Raw genomic sequence first — 24,466 nt, forward strand, 5'->3', positions numbered from 1 at the left:
AGGACGACGTAGTGAGAGGAGAGAATAGGTGACTCGTGTAGGGGAGGATGATGTAGTGAGAGGGGAGAATAGGTGACTCGTGTAGGGGAGGACGACGTAGTGAGAGGAGAGAATAGATGACTCGTGTAGGGGAGGATGATGTAGTGAGAGGGGAGAATAGGTGACTCGTGTAGGGGAGGAGTACGTAGTGAGAGAGGAGAATAGGTGACTCGTGTAGGGGAGGAGTACGTAGTGAGAGGGGAGAATAGGTGACTCGTGTAGGGGAGGATGATGTAGTGAGATGGGAGAATAGGTGACTCGTGTAGGGGATGATGACGTAGTGAGAGGGGAGAATAGGTGACTCGTGTAGGGGAGGATGATGTAGTGAGATGGAAGAATAGGTGACTCGTGTAGGGGATGATGACGTAGTGAGAGGGAAGAATAGGCGAATCGTGTAGGGGATGATGACGTAGTGAGAGGGGAGAATAGGTGACTCGTGTAGGGGATGATGACGTAGTGAGAGGGGAGAATAGGTGACTCGTGTAGGAGATTACATAGTGAGAGGGGAGGATAGGTGACTCGTGTAGGGGAGGATGATGTAATGAGAGGGGAGAATAGGTGACTCGTGTAGGGGAGGATGATGTAGTGAGAGGGAAGAATAGGTGAGTTGTGTAGGGGAGGAGTACGTAGTGAGAGGGAAGAATAGGTGACTTGTGTAGGGAAGGATGATGTAGTGAGATGGAAGAATAGGTGACTCATGTAGGGGATGATGACGAAGAATAGGTGACTCGTGTAGGGAAGGATGATGTAGTGAGATGGAAGAATAGGTGACTCGTGTAGGGGATGATGACGTAGTGAGAGGGGAGAATAGGTGACTCGTGTAGGGGATGATGACGTAGTGAGAGGGGAGAATAGGTGACTCGTGTAGGAGATTACATAGTGAGAGGGGAGGATAGGTGACTCGTGTAGGGGAGGATGATGTAATGAGAGGGGAGAATAGGTGACTCGTGTAGGGGAGGAGTACGTAGTGAGAGGGGAGAATAGGCGAATCGTGTAGGGGATGATGACGTAGTGAGAGGGGAGAATAGGTGACTCGTGTAGGGGAGGAGTACGTAGTGAGAGGGGAGAATAGGTGACTCGTGTAGGGAAGGATGATGTAATGAGAGGGGAGAATATGTGACTCGTGTAGGGGAGGATGATGTAGTAAGAGGGAAGAATAGGCGAGTAGTGTAGGGGAGGATGACGTAATGAGAGGGGAGAATAGGTGACTCGTGTAGGGGAGGATGATGTAGTAAGAGGGAAGAATAGGCGAGTAGTGTAGGGGAGGATGACGTAATGAGAGGGGAGAATTGGTGACTCGTGTAGGGGAGGATGATGTAGTGAGAGGGGAGAATAGGTGACTCGTGTAGGGGAGGAGTACGTAGTGAGATGGGAGAATAGGTGACTCGTGTAGGGGAGGATGATGTAGTGAGATGGGAGAATAGGTGACTCGTGTAGGGGAGGATGATGTAGTGAGAGAGGAGAATAGGTGACTCGTGTAGGGGAGGATGACGTAGTGAGAGGGGAGAATAGGTGACTCGTGTAGGGGAGGATGATGTAGTGAGAGGGGAGAATAGGTGACTCGTGTAGGAGAGGACGACATAGTGAGAGGAGAGAATAGGTGACTCGTGTAGGGGAGGATGATGTAGTGAGAGGGGAGAATAGGTGACTCGTGTAGGGGAGGAGTACGTAGTGAGAGGGGAGAATAGGCGAGTCATGTAGGGGAGGATGATGTAGTGAGAGGGAAGAATAGGCGAGTCATGTAGGGGAGGATGATGTAGTGAGAGGGAAGAATAGGCGAGTCATGTAGGGGAGGATGATGTAGTGAGAGGGGAGAATAGGTGACTCGTGTAGGAGATTACATAGTGAGAGGGGAGAATAGGTGACTCGTGTAGGAGATTACATAGTGAGAGGGGAGAATAGGTGACTCGTGTAGGAGATTACATAGTGAGAGGGGAGGATAGGTGACTCGTGTAGGGGAGGATGATGTAATGAGAGGGGAGAATAGGTTACTCGTGTAGGGGAGGAGTACGTAGTGAGAGGGGTGAATAGGTGACTCGTGTAGGGGAGGATGATGTAGTGAGAGGGGAGAATAGGTGACTCGTGTAGGGGAGGAGTACGTAGTGAGAGGGGAGAATAGGTGACTTATGTAGGGAAGGATGATGTAATGAGAGGGGAGAATAGGTGACTCGTGTAGGGGAGGATGATGTAATGAGAGGGGAGAATAGGTGACTCGTGTAGGGGAGGATGATGTAGTAAGAGGGAAGACTAGGCGAGTAGTGTAGGGGAGGATGACGTAATGAGAGGGGAGAATAGGTTACTCGTGTAGGGGAGGAGTACGTAGTGAGAGAGGAGAATAGGTGACTCGTGTAGGGATGGAGTACGTAGTGAGAGGGGAGAATAGGTGACTCATGTATGGGAGGATGACGTAGTTAGATGGGAGAATAGGTGACTCGTGTAGGGGAGGATGACGTAGTGAGAGGGAATAATAGGTGACTCGTGTAGGGGAGGATGATGTAGTGAGAGGGAAGAATAGGTGACTCGTGTAGGGGAGGATGACGTAGTGAGAGGGAAGAATTGGTGACTCGTGTAGGGAAGGATGATGTAGTGAGAGGGGAGAATAGGTGACTCGTGTAGGGGATGATGACGTAGTGAGAGGGGAGAATAGGTGACTCATGTATGGGAGGATGACGTAGTTAGATGGGAGAATAGGTGACTCGTGTAGGGGAGGATGACGTAGTGAGAGGGGAGAATAGGTGACTCGTGTAGGGGAGGATGACGTAGTGAGAGGGGAGAATAGGTGACTCGTGTAGGGGATGATGACGTAGTGAGAGGGGAGAATAGGTGACTCGTGTAGGAGATTACATAGTGAGAGGGGAGGATAGGTGACTCGTGTAGGGGAGGATGATGTAGTGAGAGGGGAGAATAGGTGACTCGTGTAGGGGAGGAGTACGTAGTGAGAGGGGAGAATAGGCGAGTCATGTAGGGGAGGATGATGTAGTGAGAGGGAAGAATAGGCGAGTCATGTAGGGGAGGATGATGTAGTGAGAGGGAAGAATAGGCGAGTCATGTAGGGGAGGATGATGTAGTGAGAGGGAAGAATAGGTGAGTTGTGTAGGGGATGATGACGTAGTGTAGGGAGAATAGGTGACTCGTGTAGGGGAGGATGACGTAGTGAGAGGGAATAATAGGTGACTCGTGTAGGGGAGGATGATGTAGTGAGAGGGAAGAATAGGTGACTCGTGTAGGGGAGGATGACGTAGTGAGAGGGAAGAATAGGTGACTCGTGTAGGGAAGGATGATGTAGTGAGAGGGGAGAATAGGTGACTCGTGTAGGGGATGATGACGTAGTGAGAGGGGAGAATAGGTGACTCATGTATGGGAGGATGACGTAGTTAGATGGGAGAATAGGTGACTCGTGTAGGGGAGGATGACGTAGTGAGAGGGGAGAATAGGTGACTCGTGTAGGGGAGGATGACGTAGTGAGAGGGGAGAATAGGTGACTCGTGTAGGGGAGGAGTACGTAGTGAGAGGGGAGAATAGGCGAGTCATGTAGGGGAGGATGATGTAGTGAGAGGGAAGAATAGGCGAGTCATGTAGGGGAGGATGATGTAGTGAGAGGGAAGAATAGGCGAGTCATGTAGGGGAGGATGATGTAGTGAGAGGGAAGAATAGGTGAGTTGTGTAGGGGATGATGACGTAGTGTAGGGAGAATAGGTGACTCGTGTAGGGGAGGATGATGTAATGAGAGTGGAGAATAGGTGACTCGTGTAGGGGAGGATGACGTAGTGAGAGGGAAGAATAGGTGAGTTGTGTAGGGGATGATGACGTAGTGTAGGGAGAATAGGTGACTCGTGTAGGGGAGGATGATGTAATGAGAGGGGAGAATAGGCGAGTAGTGTAGGGGAGGATGACGTAATGAGAGGGGAGAATAGGTGACTCGTGTAGGGGAGGATGACGTAGTGAGAGGGGAGAATAGGTGACTCGTGTAGGGGAGGAGTACGTAGTGAGAGAGGAGAATAGGTGACTCGTGTAGGGGAGGAGTACGTAGTGAGAGGGGAGAATAGGTGACTCGTGTAGGGGAGGATGATGTAGTGAGATGGGAGAATAGGTGACTCGTGTAGGGGAGGATGATGTAGTGAGATGGGAGAATAGGTGACTCGTGTAGGGGAGGATGATGTAGTGAGAGGGGAGAATAGGTGACTCGTGTAGGGGAGGATGACGTAGTGAGAGGGGAGAATAGGTGACTCGTGTAGGGGAGGACGACGTAGTGAGAGGGGAGAATAGGTGACTCGTGTAGGGGAGGACGACGTAGTGAGAGGAGAGAATAGGTGACTCGTGTAGGGGAGGATGATGTAGTGAGAGGGGAGAATAGGTGACTCGTGTAGGGGAGGACGACGTAGTGAGAGGAGAGAATAGGTGACTCGTGTAGGGGAGGATGATGTAGTGAGAGGGGAGAATAGGTGACTCGTGTAGGGGAGGAGTACGTAGTGAGAGGGGAGAATAGGCGAGTCATGTAGGGGAGGATGATGTAGTGAGAGGGAAGAATAGGCGAGTCATGTAGGGGAGGATGATGTAGTGAGAGGGAAGAATAGGCGAGTCATGTAGGGGAGGATGATGTAGTGAGAGGGGAGAATAGGTGACTCGTGTAGGAGATTACATAGTGAGAGGGGAGAATAGGTGACTCGTGTAGGAGATTACATAGTGAGAGGGGAGGATAGGTGACTCGTGTAGGGGAGGATGATGTAATGAGAGGGGAGAATAGGTTACTCGTGTAGGGGAGGAGTACGTAGTGAGAGGGGAGAATAGTTGACTCGTGTAGGGGAGGATGATATAGTGAGAGGGGAGAATAGGTGACTCGTGTAGGGGAGGAGTACGTAGTGAGAGGGGAGAATAGGTGACTTATGTAGGGAAGGATGATGTAATGAGAGGGGAGAATAGGTGACTCGTGTAGGGGAGGATGATGTAGTAAGAGGGAAGACTAGGCGAGTAGTGTAGGGGAGGATGACGTAATGAGAGGGGAGAATAGGTTACTCGTGTAGGGGAGGATGACGTAGTGAGAGGGGAGAATAGGTAAGTCGTGTAGGGGAGGAGTACGTAGTGAGAGAGGAGAATAGGTGACTCGTGTAGGGATGGAGTACGTAGTGAGAGGGGAGAATAGGTAACTTGTGTAGGAGAGGAGTACGTAGTGAGATGGGAGAATAGGTGACTCGTGTAGGGGAGGATGATGTAATGAGAGGGGAGAATAGGTGACTCGTGTAGGGGAGGAGTACGTAGTGAGAGGGGAGAATAGGTGACTCGTGTAGGGGAGGATGATGTAGTGAGAGGGGAGAATTGGTGACTCATGTAGGGGAGGATGATGTAGTGAGAGGGAAGAATAGGTGAGTTGTGTAGGGGATGATGACGTAGTGTAGGGAGAATAGGTGACTCGTGTAGGGGAGGATGATGTAATGAGAGGGGAGAATAGGTGACTCGTGTAGGGGAGGATGACGTAGTGAGAGGGAAGAATAGGTGAGTTGTGTAGGGGATGATGACGTAGTGTAGGGAGAATAGGTGACTCGTGTAGGGGAGGATGATGTAATGAGAGGGGAGAATAGGTGACTCGTGTAGGGGAGGATGATGTAGTGAGAGGGGAGAATTGGTGACTCATGTAGGGGATGATGATGTAGTGAGAGGGAAGAATAGGTGAGTTGTGTAGGGGATGATGACGTAGTGTAGGGAGAATAGGTGACTTGTGTAGGGGAGGATGACTTAGTGAGAGGGGAGAATAGGTAAGTCGTGTAGGGGAGGATGATGTAGTAAGAGGGAAGAATAGGCGAGTAGTGTAGGGGAGGATGACGTAATGAGAGGGGAGAATAGGTTACTCGTGTAGGGGAGGATGACGTAGTGAGAGGGGAGAATAGGTAAGTCGTGTAGGGGAGGAGTACGTAGTGAGAGAGGAGAATAGGTGACTCGTGTAGGGGAGGAGTACGTAGTGAGAGGGGAGAATAGGTGACTTGTGTAGGGGAGGATGATGTAGTGAGAGGGGAGAATAGGTGACTCGTGTAGGGGATGATGACGTAGTGAGATGGGAGAATAGGTGACTCGTGTAGGGGAGGATGATGTAGTGAGAGGGGAGAATAGGTGACTCGTGTAGGGGAGGATGATGTAGTGAGAGGGGAGAATAGGTGACTCGTGTAGGGGAGGATGACGTAGTGAGAGGAGAGAATAGGTGACTCGTGTAGGGGAGGATGATGTAGTGAGAGGGGAGAATAGGTGACTCGTGTAGGGGAGGAGTACGTAGTGAGAGGGGAGAATAGGCGAGTCATGTAGGGGAGGATGATGTAGTGAGAGGGGAGAATAGGTGACTCGTGTAGGAGATTACATAGTGAGAGGGGAGAATAGGTGACTCGTGTAGGAGATTACATAGTGAGAGGGGAGAATAGGTGACTCGTGTAGGAGATTACATAGTGAGAGGGGAGGATAGGTGACTCGTGTAGGGGAGGAGTACGTAGTGAGAGGGGAGAATAGGTGACTCATGTAGGGAAGGATGATGTAATGAGTGGGGAGAATAGGTGACTCGTGTAGGGGAGGAGTACGTAGTGAGAGGGTAGAATAGGTGACTCATGTAGGGAAGGATGATGTAATGAGAGGGGAGAATAGGTGACTCGTGTAGGGGAGGATGACGTAGTGAGAGGGGAGAATAGGTGACTCATGTAGGGAAGGATGATGTAATGAGAGGGGAGAATAGGTGACTCGTGTAGGGGAGGATGACGTAGTGAGAGGGGAGAATAGGTGACTTGTGTAGGGGAGGAGTACGTAGTGAGAGAGGAAAATAGGTGACTCGTGTAGGGGAGGAGTACGTAGTGAGAGGGGAGAATAGGTGACTTGTGTAGGGGAGGAGTACGTAGTGAGATGGGGGAATAGGTGACTCGTGTAGGGGAGGATGATGTAGTGAGAGGGGAGAATAGGTGACTCGTGTAGGGGAGGATGATGTAGTGAGAGGGGAGAATAGGTGACTCTTGTAGGGGAGGACGACGTAGTGAGAGGAGAGAATAGGTGACTCGTGTAGGGGAGGATGATGTAGTGAGAGGGGAGAATAGGTGACTCGTGTAGGGGAGGAGTACGTAGTGAGAGGGGAGAATAGGCGAGTCATGTAGGGGAGGATGATGTAGTGAGAGGGAAGAATAGGCGAGTCATGTAGGGGAGGATGATGTAGTGAGAGGGGAGAATAGGCGAGTCGTGTAGGGGAGGATGACGTAGTGAGAGAGAAGAATAGGTGACTCATGTAGGGGAGGATGACGTAGTGAGAGTGGAGAATAGGTGAGTTGTGTAGGGGATGATGACGTAGTGTAGGGAGAATAGGTGACTTGTGTAGGGGAGGATGATGTAGTGAGAGGGGAGAATTGGCGACTCATGTAGGGGAGGATGACGTAGTGAGAGGGAAGAATAGGTAAGTCTTGTAGGGGAGAATGACATAGTGAGAGAGAAGAATAGGTAAGTTGTGTAGGGGATGATGACATTGTGTGTGGGGAGAATAGGGGAGTTGTGTAGGGGAGGACGACTTAGTGAGAGGGGAGAACAGGTGACTCGTATAGGGGAGGATGATGTAGTGAGAGAGAAGAATAGGTAAGTTGTGTAGGGGATGATGACATAGTGTGTGGGGAGAATAGGGGAGTTGTGTAGGGGAGGATGACGTAGTGAGAGGGGAGATTTGGTGACTCATGTAGGGGAGGATGATGTAGTGAGAGGGGAGAATAGGGGAGTTGTGTAGTGGAGGATGATGTAGTGAGAGGGGAGAATAGGCGAGTCGTGTAGGGGAGGATGATGTAGTGAGAGGGGAGAATAGGCGAGTCATGTAGGGGAGGATGACGTAGTGAGAGAGAAGAATAGGTGACTCGTGTAGGGGAGGATGATGTAGTGTGTGGGGAGAATAGGGGAGTTGTGTAGGGGATGATGACATAGTGTGTGGGGAGAATAGGGGAGTTGTGTAGGGGATGATGACATAGTGTGTGGGGAGAATAGGGGAGTTGTGTAGTGGAGGATGATGTAGTGAGAGGGGAGAATAGGTGACTCGTGTAGGGGAGGATGACGTAGTGAGAGAGAAGAATAGGTGACTCATGTAGGGGAGGATGACGTAGTGAGAGTGGAGAATAGGTGAGTTGTGTAGGGGATGATGACGTAGTGTAAGGAGAATAGGTGACTTGTGTAGGGGAGGATGATGTAGTGAGAGGGGAGAATTGGCGACTCATGTAGGGGAGGATGACGTAGTGAGAGGGAAGAATAGGTAAGTCTTGTAGGGGAGAATGACATAGTGAGAGAGAAGAATAGGTAAGTTGTGTAGGGGATGATGACATTGTGTGTGGGGAGAATAGGGGAGTTGTGTAGGGGAGGACGACTTAGTGAGAGGGGAGAACAGGTGACTCGTATAGGGGAGGATGATGTAGTGAGAGAGAAGAATAGGTAAGTTGTGTAGGGGATGATGACATAGTGTGTGGGGAGAATAGGGGAGTTGTGTAGGGGAGGATGACGTAGTGAGAGGGGAGATTTGGTGACTCATGTAGGGGGGGATGATGTAGTGAGAGGGGAGAATAGGCGAGTCGTGTAGGGGAGGATGATGTAGTGAGAGGGGAGAATAGGCGAGTCGTGTAGGGGAGGATGACGTAGTGAGAGATAAGAATAGGTGACTCGTGTAGGGGAGGATGATGTAGTGTGTGGGGAGAATAGGGGAGTTGTGTAGGGGATGATGACATAGTGTGTGGGGAGAATAGGGGAGTTGTGTAGGGGATGATGACATAGTGTGTGGGGAGAATAGGGGAGTTGTGTAGTGGAGGATGATGTAGTGAGAGGGGAGAATAGGTGACTCGTGTAGGGGAGGATAATATAGTGAGAGGGAAGAATAGGCGAGTCGTGTAGGGGAGGATGATGTAGTGAGAGGGAAGAATAGGCGAGTCGTGTAGGGGAAGATGACGTAGTGAGAGAGAAGAATAGGTAAGTTGTGTAGGGGATGATGACATAGTGTGTGGGGAGAATAGGGGAGTGGTGTAAGGTAGGATGATGTAGTGAGAGAGGGGTGAATTGGTGACTCATGTAGGGGAGGATGATGTAGTGAGAGGGAAGAATAGGCGAGTCGTTTAGGGGAGGATGATGTAGTGAGAGGCAAGAATAGGTGAGTTGTGTAGGGGAGGATGACGTAGTGAGAGGGGAGAATACAGTAGGTGACTCGTGTAGGGTAGGATGATGTAGTGAGAGGGGAGAATTGGTGACTCATGTAGGGGAGGATGACGTTGTGAGAGGGAAGAATAGGCGAGTAGTGTAGGGGAGGATAGGTGACTCGTGTAGGGGAGGATGACGTAGTGAGGGGAGAATTGGTGATTCATGTAGGGGAGGATGATGTAGTGAGAGGGAAGAATAGGCGAGTCGTGTAGGGGAGGATGATGTAGTGAGAGGGAAGAATAGGTGAGTTGTGTAGTGGAGGATGACGTAGTGAGAGGGGAGAATAGGTGACTCGTGTAGGGGAGGATGATGTAGTGAGAGAGAAGAATAGGTAAGTTGTGTAGTGGATGATGACATAGTGTGTGGGGAGAATAGGGGAGTTGTGTAGGGGAGGATGATGTAGTGAGAGGGGAGAATAGGTGACTCCTGTAGGGGAGGATGATGTAGTGAGAGGGAAGAATAGGTGAGTTGTGTAGGTGGAGAATGACGTGGCTGGCCACAAGATGGATCGTGGCGGAATAAAGAATCCAGGGGTCCTAGCTTAGGTGAAGTAAGTGGATGTAATTGGACAATGATAAACGGTGTGCTTCCCATCATGTGATAAGATAAGGGGAATCTGGACATTATTATATGAGGCCCAAGGTTCCCAAGCCAAAGTTAGGGGCTTTCTAGGGTATACATTTCATCTGATCGCTAGGACGCAATCTCCATATTCTTGCCTAAAGAGTTCAATTCCAGGAGGCTAAAGTCTGACCAGCGACGGCTGAGAGAATTTGCCAAATCTGTTAATTATTTTCTGTTAATAACGGTTTTATTTTATAGAACTAGCCAATTCAGTTGCATTTTAGTTTATTTTGGTGAAGAGTTGCGATGTGTATTTATTAGAGGAAGGAGAAAGTATCTTGTCGTAGGCGGAATATCGATGTTCAGTAGAGAGTGCCTAACTTGTCTGGCTGTAAGGGTGAGAGCTTAGGGCACGCCATAGAATATAAATGTATCAGCAGTATGGTAAGCTCTCCCATTGCTGCCTGGAACGTATGGAGATGTGTAATGCTGCGATATTACGACCGTATAATAATCATTAGTTGTTTTCTTTGATATTGATGGAACTTGTGTCTGTGTCCTTCCCATTCATGTTCTTACCCAAGTCTTTCTCCCAAGCGAGCCGGTGAGGACCTTCAAAATTCATAATGAGCAAAACACTAATGGTTTGATTTCCAGAGAGAAGGTCCTTGGTAGTTGTTGGACTTTCACACGTCATTCTAGAGTTGTTAAGGGGATGCTATGAAAAAAAAGAGCAGAATTTGTAAAGACTGAAAGATTTTCTTTTAGTGTGGATGTAGATTTAGATTGAATGTCTGGAGAGGGGTTTGATTTAGGTGAAATATTGGTCAATAGGCTATTTAATGCCACGATGAATACCATAATGGTGTACTGCCTGGGGATGGTCTGTGTTATCACACTGGGGAGCCATAAAAGGGAGGAAGCCGAGGCGATTCCCAGGCCTCGGCCTCTATTGCAGTCCAGACTGTTAGAAGTTGAATGCAATGAGCCGTCTGCGTACAGAGGCAGTAATGTTTAAGATAGGGAATACCTAGGCCCAATCCCTGCCTCAATTTCTGGAGGATTTTCAGTCACTTCTTATGTCGTATTTTAACCCTACATCTAACCCACCCCTCCTGCAGCCTAACCCTATCCGTCTCCTCCCACAGCCTAACCCTAACCTACCTCCTAGTGCCTAACCCTAACCCCAGTACTTACCGTTGGGATTGTGACCATAGGAATCCCACTGTCCTGACCACAACGCTTACATTTAAATGGAAAATAATGTTTCAAGCAGGTTCCCAACGCAGCGCCAGTGTGACCATCTAAAATTTCAGTTGTTTGGGGGTTTCATTTTGTACCTTGTGTGGAAGTTAGATTGGTTCATTTCTGTCAGAAGGGCTGAGAGGGACTTGGTCGGAATCTACAATATTAGTAGAACGTCATCACCATAGAGAGCTCCTTTACTTCGGGTATGGATCATTAGCTCAACAGGGTCAATTGGTCGACATCAAAATTGTCGACCCCCAAAAAAATGGTCGACACAGGGTGTGTTGTTGTTTTTTTTAACCATGTAAAAGCCAAATTAGTGGAATGCTTTCCTCACCATGCTTCAGGTTACTATTCCCAATTGTAGTTCACGTGGAAGGTAAAGGATAAAAAAATAAATAAATAACAACAGAACTTATGTCGACCATATGTGTTAACCATTGCCATGTCAACCATATGAACCTGTCAACCTTTTGATCCTGTCGACCCTTTGACCATGTCGATATAATTAGCATGTCGACCATACGGGTTTGACTTATTGACTGTCGACCTATTCACTTGTGACCTATCATCCGGATACCCTTTACATCCGGTATCCATTTAGATGGTCGACAGTGTTAAGGTCGACACTCATTAGGTCGACCACTATTGGTCGACATTGACATGGTCGACATGGGCAAATGGTCGACACATGAAAGGCCGAAACATGAAAAGGTCGACATGAGTTTTTCAATTTTTTTTATTTTTTTGGATCTTTTTCATACTTTACAATCCACGTGGACTACGATTGGGAATAGTAACCTTGCCCGAAGCATGGCGTGCGAACGCAGTGCACTAATTGGGGTTCCCCGTCACTTTACGCAGAAAACGACACCAGAAAAAGAAAAACTGCATGTCGACATTTCCATGTGTCGACATTTCACATGTCAACACTTTTCATGCGTCGACCATGCCCATGTCGACAAATAGTGGTCGACCTAATGAGTGTCGACCTTAACATTGTCGACCATTCATACCGCAACCTTACATCCCCACTGTGATGCCGGAAATGGCATGTTGCAGCGAGCGGTTCAGTAAGGAGGTCAGAGGGGACGGGGGGACCTTCTTGTGCCGTTAGACATTTTAAACTAGGCTGAAGTAGCTACGTTACCATAGCTGAAGGGGAGCGATATAGAACAACATAAGCTTGAGTTTTTTCTGTGAACTATAAAGGTATAATGCGTTGTTCAGTGCTACCCTGACAATCCATTGAAGGTCAAAAAGCATTTGGCTTAGCCATTGACAACTCTGGCCCTGCCCCTAGGCACCAGCCTGGACAGTGAGGTGCTGGATCCCTGTTGGGGGTAAAGCATTGTGGATCACTCTCTCCCAGGATCTACCAGAGCTGGGGTTCTGTACAGCCCCCGTTGCCCGTGGGTAGCAGAGTTACGATAGGAACAAATAAATCCGGGTCCGGTGGTCCCAGTGCAGTGGGATTGGTGTCATGAGGTCAGAGGCATAACAGGGTGACAATGTCACACGTTCACAGAGAACGGGCAGAGCTAATGGCGTGATGAGTCGACTGTCCTGCAGATCCTCTGGATGCTGTTCCTTGTAAGCCAAATACAAGTCTGCAAATTTGTCACTTGCAATCGGTCTTCTTTGTTATAGAGGCACCTCTCACCTGGCGTGTGAATGCGTGTGCAGCTGCTGCGGCGTGTAGAATGAGAGCATGATGTGTCTTACATACAGTACGTGTGCTCCTTCACCTAGCCTCAATATGCCATGCGGCATGAGGCTCCTGATACGATTGAGTTGCGCTGAGCGTTTTTCAACCTGCCTCTGCGTGTTACACTATGCAGCGAAACCACTTCAGGAGACTGCAGTAATTCATTTGATGTGTGACACTTGCGCATCTGCGTGCGACAGTCTGACTCTGTATACGAGGCACGGCAGATCTTGGCATGTACAAAAATTCCGCGGACGCTGCATCGTAGCCCTTCACATACGGAGTCAGACCCAGCCGCACACAGACATACAAGTGTCGCATATCAGTGCAGAAACACTTGTGTCGCATCGCATTGCGATTAAGATGCATTTATGAGTTGAAAAGACGGTCGTACAGGTCCTGGTGCGCCAAGAAGGGATGTTTGGTGTAACTGCAGCAGTAGTGTGCGAGGACACATCTGTATTTACTCCACTTATTTCATCTGTATAATTTGCCAATATAAGGTACCTGCTTTATAATCATGTCAAACAGCCATCACTTGCACTTAAATTACACTTACCTTACTCCGTACATGTGATATCTGGTCAGCATAAGGGCCCAGTGGTTAGCATTGCTGGCGATGTAGTTTCAGTTCCAGCCAGGGCACTGTATGTGTACAGTTTGTATGTTCTCCCTGTGTTTGCGTGGATGTGTCCTGGGTGATTTCCTATTTATACCCGGCCGTATTGCCCAATTTCTGCCTCGTGAAATGATCCCTTCTCTTCTTATAACAGAGCGAAAAGCGCAGCTCCAACTTCATGTACCTGATGGTGGAGTTTCCGTGCGTGAAGAGCGACGAGAGGGAGTACGGAATCGTGTATTACGAGAAGGTACCAAACTCTGATCTGTGTGTATATAATATGAAGAATTGTTACCTATAGGTTGAATTAATTGAAAAACTAAACAAAAGCCTCTTTCTAGCCAAAGCTCAATGGATGCAGTAGGTCTGGCGGCTGTATGGGCCATAGAACCTTAGTACATCGCACGGTGTGTGATTGATGCTTCGCCGTCACAGATAAAGCAGTCAGTAACGCGTCTCATGTACGTGTTTATCCCCCAGTACACAGAGAAGTGATTGCTCAGTGCGCCGTGTTCAGCTTCTGACACGTTCCCCGGAGACACAAGTGTGAGCGGATTGCAGAGAGAATCCGGCACTCAGACGGCGACAATTAACCTTGTCCGACCTTTTCCAGTCGGAAAACATTTTTGATCATTTATCAGGATGAAGCATTAAACACCGGGTAATGAGTCTGTCATGTTATTCCACACGTGTGCACAACAAATTGTTACTGTGCGAGGAGGGCGGGCTGGACACACAGGGCCTCATTCTGCGTCACACGCTGTGTCGCTGTCAGACACCATTTCAGCAATTATTTTTCTCTAACGTCCTAAGTGGATGCTGGGGACTCCGTAAGGACCATGGGGGGGGGGGGGGGGGGATAGCGGCTCCGCAGGAGACTGGGCACAAAAGTAAAGCTTTAGAACTACCTGGTGTGCACTGGCTCCTCCCCCTATGACCCTCCTCCAAGCCTCAGTTAAGATTTTGTGCCCGAACGAGAAGGGTGCACACTAGGTGGCTCTCCTGAGCTGCTTAGTGAAAAGTTTAGTTTTAGGTTTTTTATTTTCAGTGAGACCTGCTGGCAACAGGCTCACTGCATCGAGGGACTAAGGGGAGAAGAAGCGAACTCACCTGCGTGCAGAGTGGATTGGGCTTCTTAGGCTACTGGACATTAGCTCCAGAGGGACGATCACAGGCCCAGCCATGGATGGGTCCCAGAGCCGCGCCGCCGGCCCCCTTACAGAGCCAGAAGACAGAAGAGGTCCGGAAAATCGGCGGCAGAAGACGTCCTGTCTTCAACAAGGTAGCGCACAGCACTGCAGCTGTGCGCCATTGCTCTCAGCACACTTCACACTCCAGTCACTGAGGGTGCAGGGCGCTGGGGGGGGGCGCCCTGAGACGCAATAAAAACACCTTGGATGGCAAAAAATGCATCACATATAGCTCCTGGGCTATATGGATGCATTTAACCCCTGCCAGAATACATAGAAAAACGGGAGATAGGCTCCGCCCCCTTATCGGCGGCCTTATCTCCTCAGCACACTGGCGCCATTTTCTCTCACAGCTCCGTTGGAGGGAAGCTCCCTGGCTCTCCCCTGCAGTCACTACACTACAGAAAGGGTTAAAAAAGAGAGGGGGGGCACTAATTACGCGCAGTATTAAAGATACAGCAGCTATAAGGGGAAAAACACTTATATAAGGTTATCCCTGTATATATATAGCGCTCTGGTGTGTGCTGGCAAACTCTCCCTCTGTCTCCCCAAAGGGCTAGTGGGGTCCTGTCCTCTATCAGAGCATTCCCTGTGTGTGTGCTGTATGTCGGTACGTTTGTGTCGACATGTATGAGGAGAAAAATGATGTGGAGACGGAGCAGATTGCCTGTAATAGTGATGTCACCCCCTAGGGGGTCGACACCTGAGTGGATGAACTGTTGGAAGGAATTACGTGACAGTGTCAGCTCTGTATAAAAGACAGTGGTTGACATGAGACAGCCGGCTACTCAGCTTGTGCCTGTCCAGACGTCTCATAGGCCGTCAGGGGCTCTAAAGCGCCCGTTACCTCAGATGGCAGATATAGACGCCGACACGGATACTGACTCCAGTGTCGACGGTGAAGAGACAAATGTGACTTCCAGTAGGGCCACACGTTACATGATGGAGGCAATGAAAAATGTTTTACACATTTCTGATAATACGAGTACCACCAAAAAGGGGTATTATGTTCGGTGAGGAAAAACTACCTGTAGTTTTCCTGAATCTGAGAAATTAAATGAGGTGTGTGATGATGCGTGGGTTTCCCCCGATAACAACTGATAATTTCTAAAATGTTATTGGCATTATATCCTTTCCCGCCAGAGGTTAGGGTGCGTTGGGAAACACCCCCTAGGGTGGATAAAGCGCTCACACGCTTGTAAGGGCTCTACCCTCTCCTGAGATGGCCGCCCTTAAGGATCCTGCTGATAGAAAGCAGGAGGGTATCCTAAAATGTATTTACACACATACTAGTGTTATACTGCGACCAGCAATCGCCTCAGCCTGGATGTGCAGTGCTGGGTTGGCGTGGTCGGATTCCCTGACTGAAAATATTGATACCCTAGATAGGGACAGTATATTTTTGCCTATAGAGCATTTAAAAGATGCATTTCTATATATGCGTGATGCACAGCGGAATATTTGCCGACTGGCATCAAGTCTAAGTGCGTTGTCCATTTCTACCAGTAGAGGGTTATGGACACGACAGTGGTCAGGTGATGCGGATTTCAAACGGCATTTGGAAGCAACATGAGAAGACGCCGTATTATCAGGCGCAGTCTTTTCGTGGACAAGCGGGCAAAAGGTTCCTCATTTCTGCCCCGTGACAGAGGGAGAGGAAAAAGGCTGCAGAAATCAGTCAGTTCCCAGGAACAGAAACCCTTTCCCGCCTCTGCCAAGCCCTCAGTATGACGCTGGGGCTTTACAAGCAGAATCAGGCACGGTGGGGGGCCCGACTCAATGAATTTCAGCGCGCAGTGGGCTCACTCGCAAGTAGACCCCTGGATCCTTCAGGTGATATCTCAGGGGTACAAATTGGAATTCGAGACGTCTCCCCCTCGCCGTTTCCTAAAGTCGGCTTTACCGATGTCTCCTTCTGACAGGGAGACCGTTTTGGAAGCCATTCACAAGCTGTATTCCCAGCAGGTGATAATCAAGGTACCCCTCCTGCAACAGGGAACGGGGTATTATTCCACACTGTTGTGGTACCGAAGCCGGACGGCTCGGTGAGACCGATTCTAAATCTAAAATCTTTGAACACTTACATACAGAGGTTCAAATTCAAGATTGAGTCACTCAGAGCAGTGATTGCGAACCTGGAAGAAGGGGACTACATGATGTCTCGGGACATCGAGGATGCTTACCTTCATGTCCAAATTTACCCTTCTCACCAAGGGTACCTCAGGTTTATGGTACAGAACTGTCACTATCAGTTCAGACGCTGCCGTATGGATGGTCCACGGCACCCCGGGTCTTTACCAAGGTAATGGCCGAAATGATGATATTCCTTCGAAGGAAGGGAATTTTAGTTATCCCTTACTTGGACGATTCCCCGATAAGGGTAAGATCCAGGGAACAGTTGGAGGTCGGTGTAGCACTATCTCAGGTAGTGTTGCGGCAGCACGATTGGTTTCTCAATATTCCAAAATCGCAGCTGGTTCCGACGACTCGTCTTCTGTTCCTAGGGATGATCCTGGACACAGTCCAGAAAAAGGTGTTTCTCCCGGAGGAGAAAGCCAGGGAGTTATCCGAGCTAGTCAGGAACCTCCTAAAACCGAGCCAAGTCTCAGTGCATCAATGCACAAGGGTTCTGGGTAAAATGGTGGCTTCCTACGAAGCAATCCCATTCGGCAGATTCCACGCAAGAACTTTCCAGTGGGACCTGCTGGACAAATGGTCCGGGTCGCATCTTCAGATGCATCAGCGGATAACCCTGTCACCAAGAACAAGGGTGTCCCTCCTGTGTTGGTTGCAGAGTGCTCATCTTCTAGAGGGCCGCAGATTCGGCATTCAGGACTGGGTCCTGGTGACCACGGATGCCAGCCTGCGAGGCTGGGGAGCAGTCACACAGGGAAGGAATTTCCAGGGCTTATGGTCAGGCCTGGAGACATCACTTCACATAAATATCCTGAAGCTAAGGGCCATTTACAATGCTCTAAGCTTAGCAAGACCTCTGCTTCAAGGTCAGCCGGTGTTGATCCAGTCGGACAACATCACGGCAGTCACCCACGTAAACAGACAGGGTGGCACAAGAAGCAGGAGGGCAATGGCAGAAGCTGCAAGGATTCTTCGCTGGGCGGAAAATCATGTGATAGCACTGTCAGCAATTCCGGGAGTGGACAACTGGGAAGCAGACTTACTCAGCAGACACGACCTCCACCCGGGAGAGTGGGGACTTCACCCAGAAGTCTTCCACATGATTATAAACCGTTGGGAAAAACTCGACAGGTATTGCGCCAGGTCAAGGGACCCTCAGGCAATAGCTGTAGACGCTCTGGTAACACCGTGGGTGTACCAGTCAGTGTATGTGTTCCCTCCTCTGCCTCTCATACCCAAGGTACTGAGATTGATAAGATGGAGAGGAGTAAGCACTATATTCGTGGCTCCGGATTGGCCAAGAAGGACTTGGTAACCGGAACTTCAAGAGATGCTCACGGAGGATCCGTGGCCTCTACCTCTAAGAAGGGACCTGCTCCAGCAAGGACCCTGTCTGTTCCAAGACTTACCGCGGCTGCGTTTGACGGCATGGCGGTTGAACGCCGGATCCTGAAGGAAAAAAGGCATTCCGGATGAAGTCATCCCTATCCTGATCAAAGCCAGGAAGGATGTAACCGCAAAACATTATCACCGCATTTGGCGAAAATATGTTGCGAGGCCAGTAAGGCCCGACGGAGGAAATTCAACTGGGTCGATTCCTACATTTCCTGCAAACAGGAGTGTCTATGGGCCTGAAATTGGGGTCCATTAAGGTTCAAATTACGGCCCTGTCAATTTTCTTCCAAAAAGAACTAGCTTCAGTCCCTGAAGTTCAGACGTTGTAAAAGGGGTACTGCATATACAGCCTCCTTTTGTGCCTCCAGTGGCACCTTGAGATCTCAATATAGTTTTTGGGTTCCAAAAGTCACATTGGTTTGAACCACTTAAATCTGTGGAGTTAAAATATCTCACATGGAAAGTGGTCATGCTGTTGGCCCTGGCCTGGGCCAGGCGCGTGTCAGAATTGGCGGCTTTATCCTGTAAAAGCCCTTATCTGATTTTCCATTCGGACAGGGCGGAATTGAGGACTCGTCCTCAGTTTCTCCCTAAGGTGGTTTCAGCGTTTCACCTGAACCAACCTATTGTGGTGCCTGCGGCTACTAGGGACTTGGAGGACTCCAAGTTGCTAGACGTTATCAGGGCCCTGAAAAAATATGTTTCCAGGACGGCTGGAGTCAGAAAATCTGACTCGCTGTTTATCCTGTATGCACCCAACAAGCTGGGTGCTCCTGCTTCTAAGCAGACTATTGCTCGTTGGATTTGTGGTACAATTCAGCTTGCACATTCTGTGGCAGGCCTGCCACAGCCAAAAATCTGTAAATGCCCACTCCACAAGGAAGATGGGCTCATCTTGGGCGGCTGCCCGAGGGGTCTCGGCTTTACAACTTTGCCGAGCAGCTACTTGGTCAGGAGCAAATACGTTTGTAAAATTCTACAAAATTGATACCCTGGCTGAGGAGGACCTGGAGTTCTCTCATTTGGTGCTGCAGAGTCATCCGCACTCTCCCGCCCGTTTGGGAGCTTTGGTATAATCCCCATGGTCCTTACGGAGTCCCCAGCATCCACTTAGGACGTTAGAGAAAATAAGAATTTACTTACCGATAATTCTATTTCTCGTAGTCCGTAGTGGATGCTGGGCGCCCATCCCAAGTGCGGATTGTCTGCAATACTGGTACATAGTTATTGTTACCAAAAAATCGGGTTATTGCTGTAGTGAGCCATCTTTTCTAGAGGCTCCTCTGTTATCATGCTGTTAACTGGGTTTAGATCACGAGTTGTACGGTGTGATTGGTGTGGCTGGTATGAGTCTTACCCGGGATTCAAAATCCTTCCTTATTGTGTACGCCCGTCCGGGCACAGTATCCTAACTGAGGCTTGGAGGAGGGTCATAGGGGGAGGAGCCAGTGCACACCAGGTAGTTCTAAAGCTTTACTTTTGTGCCCAGTCTCCTGCGGAGCCGCTATCCCCCCCCATGGTCCTTACGGAGTCCCCAGCATCCACTACGGACTACGAGAAATAGAATTATCGGTAAGTAAATTCTTATTTTTTTTGCTACTGTGAAGACGTCTAAGTCGCACAGAGGCGCAAGTACGACTGAGGCGCACTGTAACCGGAATGTATTGGAAATGTGCTGGGCGGCCCAGGGTGTACGGAGATGGACCGTCTTATGGGTGTGCGGTGGAAATGTCGCAGGCGTGTCATACGTAGACGCTCATTAGCTCACACAGGAGGCCATACTCGGAGGGAGGTTCTGCACCTACTGTAGGGCCGGCACGGGTTTCGGTGGAGCGACCAATGGTGGTTACAGAGCATGAAATATACAATATTTAACAAAAACACACAAAAAATAATAATACTTGTTGACCATTTTTGTGTCAACCATTTTTATGTCGACCTTTTGTACCTGTCGACGTAATGATTGTCTCTAGACAGTGTGGCTCTGTTCTACCACACTCGGGGCGGATGATCTGCAAAATCCAACATGGAGAGTCTTGAGGTTTTTTTAAGGTGTCGGCGGATTGGCATTGCTGATTCTGTCGGCTGATGTATGGGCCGCTTTAGAGGGGGTCTGGCCATTTGTGTGTTCCGTCGACTTTGAGGTGGACAGATTTTTCTGATGCTTGGCCAGTTATGTTCTCTGAACGGAGGGATGTTCTCCTCAGACGCACACGCATGCCTTCACTCCTCATAGCCACCAACGCTATATATACAATTCCCAAGCACGACTCTCTCTGGTGCCAGGGAACAGCGATGGTTATACATCGGGAAAAGTCACAGCATACAGTTGTACATTATACAATTGTCCTATGCAGAGTAAGCGATGGGGGGTGTGGCTATGCAGTTTGTTAGTGAATACAAATTAGACTGACCACTGTGCGACTGTGTCACACGGTAAATGCCACAAATCTGCACAACTTAATTAGTCCATCGAACAATTAGCCTTGGTCCTAAAACTAAACCTTACATGCTATAAATATATTTGTCAATGCCCAAGAAGATTTCGTTGCAGTAAGAATTCCCATCAGGGTGTTATATATCGGTGAACATGCACAGCAGTATATAATATGTGCTTGTTATTATCCTAAGGCCTTATGGGGGGAATCAGTTATAAGAGTTGTGCCATCGCCACAACATCGGTGGTTTCTCTGTGGTAATATCGGAGATGTTAGTGGGTCACGATGTACGTTTCCTGATTGCGACGTGCGGGACATACAGCTTGTAGTTCAGTCGGTAATGGCCACCAGTAGCAGAGAAGCGCACTCACCTGCCGATAAGGAACAGCAATGCTCAGTAATATTGTAAGATACTCACTGGTCATTGCGTCTGCTTTGTAAGTTGTTTACTATTAATCCTCCAAGCTCTCAGGCTGAATGGTGTTTATTACAGGATCAGTATCACAGAACCGGATAGATCAGCAGAACATCCCGCGCCGCTGCGTAGTGCGACATCAGAGCGATATGTGCTCCTAACATCAAAGAGCTTTTACTGGGTTTTCCTCTGTGTTCTCTGCTGGTCACAGGCTCAGACACAATGTAACCGCGCATTGAGGTTGCTGTTGATCTGCACAACTACAGATAAATGGACATAAAGTGCCATACAGTATACAGGAGCTGGTGATGTGGCTTTACGCTCTTGTGTTCTTTCCTGGCATATTTACGTTTTGCAGCCCATACACCATTGGTTCTCAAACCGTGTGCCTTGGCTCCCTGGGCTGCCTTGAGACACTTGCAGGGGTGCCCTGTGTTGGTGGTCCAGGACCAATTAAAAGTATTTCTGGTCAATGTAATAGGCAAAACCAGTGCTGTTGGCTTTCACTGATAAAATATATGGACAAACAGAAGCAATTCTTGTCTCTCACCACATAACTGACCCCAAAGATGACATATAAACACAATTGACTTCATTTAATATCTCTTTCTAAATTTCTCAGTAAGAAACTTTTGGCCTATGGGTGCCGTGAAAAAAAAATCTGATCCTCCTGGGCAAAGTGATTCAAAAAAGTTTGTGAACCACTTATGTAGGGTTTAAATTCACTAAGGCAGTGGTTCTTAAACTGTGAACCTAGGCACCCTAGGGTGCTTCAGAGCACTTGCAGGGGTGCCCTGTGTCGGTGGTCCAGGACATGCAAATTATTTCTGGTCAATGTAATAGGCAAAGCCAGTGCTGGCGGCTTTCACTGATAAAATATGTGGACAAACAGAAGCAGATATAGGGGGGTGATTCAGATCTGATCGTTGCTGTGCGTTTTCACACAGCGGGTGATCAGGTAGTAACTGCGCATGCGTTTGAACCGCAATGCGCACACACGTCGGATTATAACAACAACTGGCATCGCCGATCAGCGACGGGATGGCAGGAAAAATCCGATTGCACAGGCGTTCGCAAGGAGATTGACAGGAAGAGGCCGTTTGTGGGTGGCAACTGAGCGTTTACAGGGAGTGTCTGGAAAAACACAGGTGTGCCCAAACGTTTTCAGGGAGGGTGTCTCACGTCAGCTCCGGCCCCGATCAGCCTCTTCTCATCACACTGGAGGAGTAAGTCCTGGGCTGCGCACACACTGCACACAGTGGCTATTAGCAGCTCGGCATACACATGCGATCGCACACTTGCGCAGAGAATTTACACTCCCCCTGGAGGTGGCGTCTATCTGATCGCAGGACAGCAAAGTTAGCAGCCCAGCGATCAGATCTGATTTACCCCCATTGTCCCCCACCACGTAACTGAACCTAAGGATGACCTATAAACACAATTTGCTTAATATGATATATCTTTCTAAATTCACAATAAGAAACTTTTGGCCTAGGTGCGCCGTGAAAAAAAATTCTGATACTTTAGGGCGCCGTGATTCAAAAAAGTTTGGGAACCACCACCATACACGGTTTTACTGACCCTGAGCGGACTTTAACTTTTAGGGGTCTATTTATGTAGAATCTGTTACTGCAGTGTAACTATCGTTTTGTACTAACGTGTTGTGCAGCCGCAGTAGGAACAAGTTATCACTGCAAGCCACCGTAGGTCCTCCTGACTGCAGTGATCCGCTGTAATCAGGCGTAATGCTCCATCGCGGTCACCATGTAGTAGTATACTGCGCGGGATGACGAGCCTGCGAATGGGACGTAATTAGTTCCCGCATACTGGGCATGCTCCAGCTGATAACATTTTGCAGTATGTTACAAGCCTACCTCACACTCGCGCCGTAAGGTAAGTAACATAACGCCCTCTCTAACGCCATCCAGAGGTGGCGTTATGTTTGCATCGACAGCTGCGATAAAACTAGCTTATAATTGTTTTGTAAAATGACAGTACACCGCGATCACCGTAACGTCCTCTGAAAATGGGACCATGTGAGATAAGGGGTTTATCACTACTTAGTAAATACACCCCTTTTATAAACTAGAATCAATCTATATGTTCCATGTTTTGTGGCCAAAATGTTCAGGTTCGCTTTAAATCCTGCACAATGCGTCAGCCCCGTGTGGGGAGCCTGTATGGCCCGGTGTCATTTCTCTGTGACCTCACTGTGTCAATATTTGACTAATTTAGCCGGTTCCTAATAAGAAGTTTCTGACCCATTTCCTGTGACTGCAAATAATGTAGCGACTGTCAGCGGGGACGCCTCGCACTTTCAATAACGGTGAAAAGATCACCTGTCCAATCTGCAGAAATGAATTGCAGCCGTGCCCTTGTCGCCTGTCTGCGATGATGGACAGCGCACCAGAAGATTACTTGTCATTCATGGCTAGAGAAATGTCCCCACGCCGTGCAGCTATAGGATGGCCTGTCCAATGACACATTATCCAGAAGGAAGGAACACAGGGGTCGTATCTGCTGTTTGAGAACAGTCGTCAGAAACGTTTGTTTTTTTTCTCATACTGTATAATGGAATAGTACAGTAGGTGGGTTTGTATTTTGGTGTATTGTTTACAGTTATGCCGTGCGCCTCTAAGCACGCCTATAGTAGTCACAATGCTGATTTGAGCGGGTGTTTCATGACAGCGCCACCTTGAAATGTACTGGCATTATTATCCCAGACGCATAGGTGGAAACCCAGTGTGATTGTAAATGAGATTCGGTGTGTTCTGTACGCGAGAATATGTTATAGAAACGTGGAGGGAGCCATTTTATTGTAGCTTATTAGGAGCTTAAAAGTGTGCATCCAAATGCCCTTCCTGATGGCTATGGTGGTTGATCGCTCGACTGCAGATTTTCGCTGCACAGCGATCAGGCTAAAATCGGCATTTCTGTGCATGGACCGCAGTGCGCACGCGCGTAGTACTTTCACAACAAACAAAGCAGTTTTACACAGGGCTGAGCGACGCTTTTCAGTCGCTCTGCTGATTGTAGAGTGATTGACAGGAAGTGGGGTATCTGACCGTTTTCCGGGAGTGTGCTAAAAAACGCGGGCGTGTCAGATGAAAACGCAGGCGTGCCTGGGGAAATGGGGGAGTGGCAGGACGAACGCAGGGCGTGTTTGTGATGTCAAATCAGGAACCAAACAGTCTGCAGTGATCGCAATCTAGGAGTAGGTCTGGAGCTGCTCAGAAACTGCAGGAAAAGATTTTCCAGCAATTCTGCTATTCTTTCCTTTGCACTTCTGCTAAGCTAAGATACACTCCCAGAGGGCGGCGGCCTAGCGTGTGCAATGCTGCTAAAAGCAGCTAGCGAGCGTTCAACTCAGAATGAGGGCCTATATAACTTTGAGAATGAGAGATTTGCTGCCATCTCCAGGCTCTAACCCCAGTGATGACTATGTGAGAGCTTTGACAGCTGGCTGTGTCTATTAATGTCCTGCAGAAAAATAAATACATTTGATACTTATACTTCTTACATACACCTTCGTATCACCCA

General features: G+C 48.8%; 1 protein-coding gene across 4 annotated transcripts in view; it reads left to right on the forward strand.

Annotated features, from left to right (window-relative positions):
* PIK3C3 (phosphatidylinositol 3-kinase catalytic subunit type 3) overlaps positions 1-24,466 on the forward strand; it is a 365,653-nt gene that overhangs the window by 111,971 nt on the left and 229,216 nt on the right. For all 4 annotated transcript variants that reach the window (XM_063958224.1, XM_063958242.1, XM_063958250.1 and 1 more), the window contains one exon: positions 13,507-13,602. In XM_063958224.1, coding sequence (XP_063814294.1) covers positions 13,507-13,602 — 96 coding nt within the window. The remainder of the gene's footprint in view (positions 1-13,506; positions 13,603-24,466) is intronic.

This window comes from Pseudophryne corroboree, chromosome 1 (genome assembly GCF_028390025.1).
Source record: "Pseudophryne corroboree isolate aPseCor3 chromosome 1, aPseCor3.hap2, whole genome shotgun sequence".
Taxonomy (NCBI): domain Eukaryota; kingdom Metazoa; phylum Chordata; class Amphibia; order Anura; family Myobatrachidae; genus Pseudophryne; species Pseudophryne corroboree.